Source organism: Salvia hispanica, chromosome 6, assembly GCF_023119035.1.
Source record: "Salvia hispanica cultivar TCC Black 2014 chromosome 6, UniMelb_Shisp_WGS_1.0, whole genome shotgun sequence".
NCBI classification, from domain to species: Eukaryota; Viridiplantae; Streptophyta; class Magnoliopsida; order Lamiales; family Lamiaceae; genus Salvia; species Salvia hispanica.
The window spans coordinates 21,333,599-21,338,503 of record NC_062970.1 but is presented as its reverse complement, the minus strand read 5'-3'; the positions used below and the strand labels follow the sequence as shown (position 1 = coordinate 21,338,503).

The 4,905-nt window shown below is 38.0% G+C and overlaps 1 protein-coding gene across 3 annotated transcripts; it reads left to right on the top strand.

Moving 5' to 3' along the window:
• Positions 1-498: 498 nt before the first annotated feature.
• LOC125193651 lies at positions 499-4,691 on the top strand. 3 transcript variants are annotated; one of them, XM_048091489.1, is made up of 5 exons: positions 499-988; positions 2,432-2,544; positions 2,804-3,151; positions 3,251-3,929; positions 4,083-4,691. In XM_048091489.1, exons 1-5 carry the CDS (start codon positions 751-753, stop codon positions 4,151-4,153), a joined length of 1,449 nt encoding a protein of 482 aa, XP_047947446.1. In that variant the 5' UTR covers positions 499-750; the 3' UTR covers positions 4,154-4,691. The 3 variants fall into 3 exon arrangements, with proteins under 3 accessions (XP_047947446.1, XP_047947445.1, XP_047947447.1); XM_048091488.1 differs by having other exon boundaries at positions 4,080-4,691; XM_048091490.1 differs by lacking the exon at positions 499-988 and adding an exon at positions 1,532-1,602 and having other exon boundaries at positions 4,080-4,691.
• The last annotated feature ends 214 nt before the right edge of the window (positions 4,692-4,905 follow it).

Below are 4,905 nucleotides of genomic sequence, written 5' to 3'. Positions count from 1 at the left end.
TAATTATTAAAGTGAAAGATTACAAAATAAATAATTATTATAATATTATTAATGGATAATAGATCCAAGTTATTACAGAAAAAGAAGTTATTAAAAATTGGAAGAAATATTTTTGTGGGACATCACAATATGAAAAATATGCTTATTTTTATGGAATATAGTAGGCATGAAAGAGATAATAAAATGATTTCTAGCTTAACAAAATCAAGCTACACACTCCAATCACCCCACTGTCACCACCGACAAAACATGAGAATGATTTCATAATAACTACTTGCAATAATATCGTACAAATTCTAATTTTTGTCACAATTTCACATTAATCCAACAATATTAACTACTTAGCTATAGTTGCAATGAAATTATACTATACAAATTCTAATTTTTTTCATACTTTCTCCTTTATCCACAAAATTAGTAGAGAAAAAAAAAGACAGCACATTAATTTGTCTTTATCTTCACGACTAGGAAAGAAAGTAAGCAGCAGTTGATCAGCTGAAGTTACGCCACAATCTTCCACTTCCACCCCTAAACTTTCAAACCCTAAAGTAAAAATTATTCCTTTCCTCCAACCCATAACCACTCACCAAAAATTCATATCTATCCATCTAGGCACGAACAAATAGGGGAAGAGAGAGAAGAAAATGACAATCAATGGTGTTTCTTTTGCTGAAAAAGATTTCAATTATGGAGTCTAGCTGAAGAACCCACAAGGAAAAGACCCACATTGCTGGAAATTGTTTTCTGCTGATGGGAAAGGAAGAAAATTTGCAGCATTTGGAGGGTACAACATATAATGCTCAAGGCACAACCCCTGCTGCAGGGAGCAGTAGTGGCTGCTGCTTCAGCTGCACTAGTGTTAGAAATTTGGTGACCTTGAGATGTGTTCTTGCTTTGGTTCTTGGTTTTGGGGTGCTTTTGTCTGCTCTTTTTTTGTTGCCATTCTTTCATTTTGGAGATCGTCAAGATCTGGATCTGGATTATCAAGGTTGGTAAGCTATCTCTATTTTTGAATTTTATAACTTTTTAAAGTTTTGATTTTGTGGGATTACATTATATTGTAATGCAGATGTTTTAGCTTTTCTAGTTTTGGGAATTAGATATAATCAGGTTTTAGGTAGATTGAGTTCTTGGATTTTATGGCTGAAAGGTTGCATCTTGATCTGTGGTTAGCTATGATTTGAAGTAAATGGAAAAGATTTTCCTTTTTCTAGTTGAGGATTCCTTGTCAAGATCATGGCATGCCTTATAGTTCGCCAGAATCTCAATTCTTGCAATTGTTGAATAATTTTTACTGTGGCTGATATTGTTTCCACTCTCGCTCTTCACCTCCGTTGGGTTGGTTGTTTCTTGCCTAATACAATTTGGTTTTTCAGTTTTATTGGATGGAGGGATAGCCATGGCTAAACCCTTTCCATATTTTTAGATCAAATGGCATGCCCTAGCAAAGAAACTTTTAGCCAGAAAGTGATACTTTTTGCTCTCTAGGAATCTTGCTAACTTATTCCAGTAGCTTTGCTGTCTCAGTGTGGAACACTATGAGTAGAGAAGGGTTAAGTTTCCTTTCGCAGTTTCCTACACGACAATATAATAAATTTTCAGGTAATGCATCTTTAGAGGTGTGTAACATAATCGGTTGCACCATAAAAATATACTCCCTCTGAACTATGTTAATAGAGGCATTTCATTTTCTGCACTCGTTTTGGAAAAATAATATTCCCTCCATCCCAGCTAAGTTGAGTAAAAACTTTTGGGGACAGAGATTAAGAAATTTTGTTGAAAAGTAGGAGAGAAAATAAAATAGGAAAGATAAAGAGAGTGTTATGAACTCAATGTCCGACATCGGTTGTGAGAAAACTAGTGTGGAGTATATAGACTAAATGGGCTCTCTCTCCTAACAAGATAGTCTTTTGGGCTAAGTTCTTCGTATCGGAGAGAGTAAAGTAGATGAGAGAATAAAGTAAGAGTTTTTTAGGGAATGTCTCAACTTCCAAAAAGGAATACGACTCAACTTTGTTGGGGCGGAGGGAGTAATAAATAGTTAAAGTGGTGAAAAGTAGAGTGAGATTACTCCCACATGGGATTGGCTTGGCTAATGTAAAGAAGGATTGCGGTAGATTTCCTCAGTACTTACTGAGTTATAGAAATAGGTGAATAATTAAACCACAGTTATTTACAGTCGACCGACTTTGTTAGCTAATAAAAGAGGTTTGGTAGGGATGTGTCAATCTTATATGTTTATTCAGGCATTGGTCATTTGAAATCAGGATCAATTATTTTTATTTATTTCCATAATAGTATTCTTTATAACATGTTCATGAATGAAAGTGAAAGTGTGTCTTAATTTGTTGTTTGCTTTAATTTCCATATGTCAAATGGGACTTTTTTTGTGTTATTCTATGTGATGAAGTAGTCGTTTGATGTTTTGCAGGTTATGACGTCATCGCAAGTTTTATGCTGAACAAATCAGCTTCTTATCTCTCAGACTGTAAGTTGCAACTTGAGAATGATATTTTTGATGAGATTCCCTTCTCCAATACTAAGGTACTCCTCAGAGCTATCCGTTGCTTGATTTTAAATGCGCTGCTACATTTTGTTGTCTTCCTTAGATGGACTGTATCAGTGAATTTTACAAGATCAACGTGTCATGATGCAAACTGCTAAAACCTTTACTTGTATGTATAGTTTGTGTTAGATACGCTATAGATATACTTATATGTAGTCCTAATAAGTGCAGAGGTTTTGTTGTGTGACAAGAGATGTTTGAGATAAAAAACAGACACCCTCGTATTTCTTGTGACAGGTGGAAATAATAAGCTTAGAGCCGGCTGGACCAAACACGACAAAGGTTGTGTTTGCGGTTGAATCTGATGCAACAACACGGAGTTTAATAAGAGAACATTTTGTGTACCTAATATCAAATCAGTCAGCTCTTACCTTGACTGCGCCTTTGTTTGGGGATACCTTCTCGTTCGACGTCGTCAAATTTAAAGGAGGGATTACTGCCAGTCCAGACCAGAAGGCATTCCTTTTGCAGAGTGTTAAGATTCCATTCAACTTTACCTTGAACTTCTCCATTGATGTACTCCTCAAAAATTTTGACGAACTCACGAGCCAACTCAAAGTGGGCTTACGGTTAACTCCATACGAGGTCCATGGCTTTCTTAATTTTATTGTTTCAATAAAAACCGATGTCTTCTTTAAATATGCTTCAGTGATTTCCTCTTTTGCTGCTTCCTGTTAAATGCAGAATTTGTATATTCGGCTCACTAATTTGAAAGGCTCCACTGTACGTCCGCCTACAACAGTTGAGTCGCAAGTCGTGTTGGCCGTGGGCATGAACCCCTCGAGATTAAAGCAATTGGCTCAAACTATTACAGGTTCACACTCTAAGAATCTTGGTCTGAACAATACTGAATTTGGTCGGGTTAAGCAAGTTCGTCTCTCGTCAATCTTACAACACTCTCTCGGCAATGACAAGGGAAGTCCTTCACCATCACCTTCTCCTTCTCAATCCCCAATGTCGAAATCCCACCACCACCACCACCACCATCACCCTGCTCCTGCTGTCTCACCTTCTCCATCGACAGCTCGTGGCAGGTCTTTCAGTGGGAAAGGATCACCAGTACCTACGCCTGCATCAGCTCCTGTAAAAGCAACGGAGCCTCCATGCCCTTTTGGTCATAATAACTGGTATCCGTGGAAGCACAAGCATCCTCGGATGGCTCCTACTGGACCACCAGTTTACGCACCATACATTGCTCCATCACGGCCAAAGCAAATGGTGCCAGCACCAAGAATTGCTCCAGCTACTGCAGAACGGCCATCTCCTAGTGTAGCTCATACTCATAACCGGGCCCCCTCACCAAGTCAACATCGTGCTAGGCCTTTGGACGTGATGTCAATAACATCACCCTCTCCATCTCCATGTAAGTATAGAATAACCAACAAATCTTGAAGTATAATACTGACTGCTAAATCTTTTCAAGGAGAAGGATTAATCAGGGATCCAAGACTCATTTCAATAATCTTTCGATCAAGAATTATGATATGCTGATCCGAGTCTATTTTCTTATCAGCAGCTTCTGCAAAAAAGTTCTCCCTCAAACCATGGATTCTGCTGTTATTTACATTGCTCGACATAGCTCTGTAGCTACAGAGAGCATCAGGGCTCGTTTTGGTTAGAGCAGGTACTGCACGAAAACTTCAAAAACAGCTTTCTGAATCGGAGTTTTACTGGTGAGAGCAACGCCCAAAGGGGCTTACCTCACTGTGAGTGCATATACGTTGTTGCCTCACTCGCACGTGTAAATATTTGAGTAAAAAAAGATCTCAGTGGCTAGACAGCACGAAGGTCAAAGTCTCGGGTGACAGGCCTCTCGTGGTGTTGCAATGCCAATGATATATGTATGATATCTCTTCTGCATAAATATGAGTAGGGAAAACCAACAAATGTAAACAGCACCCTTTCCTTTTCCTTGTTTCTTTCTTCTTCCTTTTTGGTTTCTAATCTGGTACTTGTAAGCCACGATTTCCACAGTGGGCTGTAATTTATCAGCTGGGAGCTTTAGCAGCTGAGGAAGCAATAAGAAATTGTTTCTTCTTTGCTATAACACCTTTTGTTGTTGCAGCATTATTGCTGTTTTATTAGGATATATTTTATTCATATGGCAAAAATCATGTTGCAGATCTGATTAAGGTTACATGTAATGATAAAAGCCTAATGTTTCACACCAAAGTTTTGCTTCATCAATTTGGTTAGGTGGAAACAACAGTCTGTCCCATACATATGCCACGGCTTAAAATTGTTCTCGTGATTAAGTGTGGGAATATGCAGATTTATTGCTGAATTTGGAAGATTTGATCATTTTTTGAGGTGTAATAGTTTCTTGATTTTAATCGCAT

What these genes read in the sequence shown, in the direction of transcription:
- LOC125193651 (XM_048091488.1), top strand. Translation starts at nt 751, where the DNA reads ATGGGAAAGGAAGAAAATTTGCAGCATTTGGAGGGTACAACATATAAT. An exon ending in TCTGGATCTGGATTATCAAG is followed by an intron (nt 989 to 2,431) that starts GTTGGTAAGCTA and finishes GATGTTTTGCAG; the next exon opens with GTTATGACGTCATCGCAAGT. An exon ending in ATCACCCTCTCCATCTCCAT is followed by an intron (nt 3,930 to 4,079) that starts GTAAGTATAGAA and finishes TTTTCTTATCAG; the next exon opens with CAGCTTCTGCAAAAAAGTTC.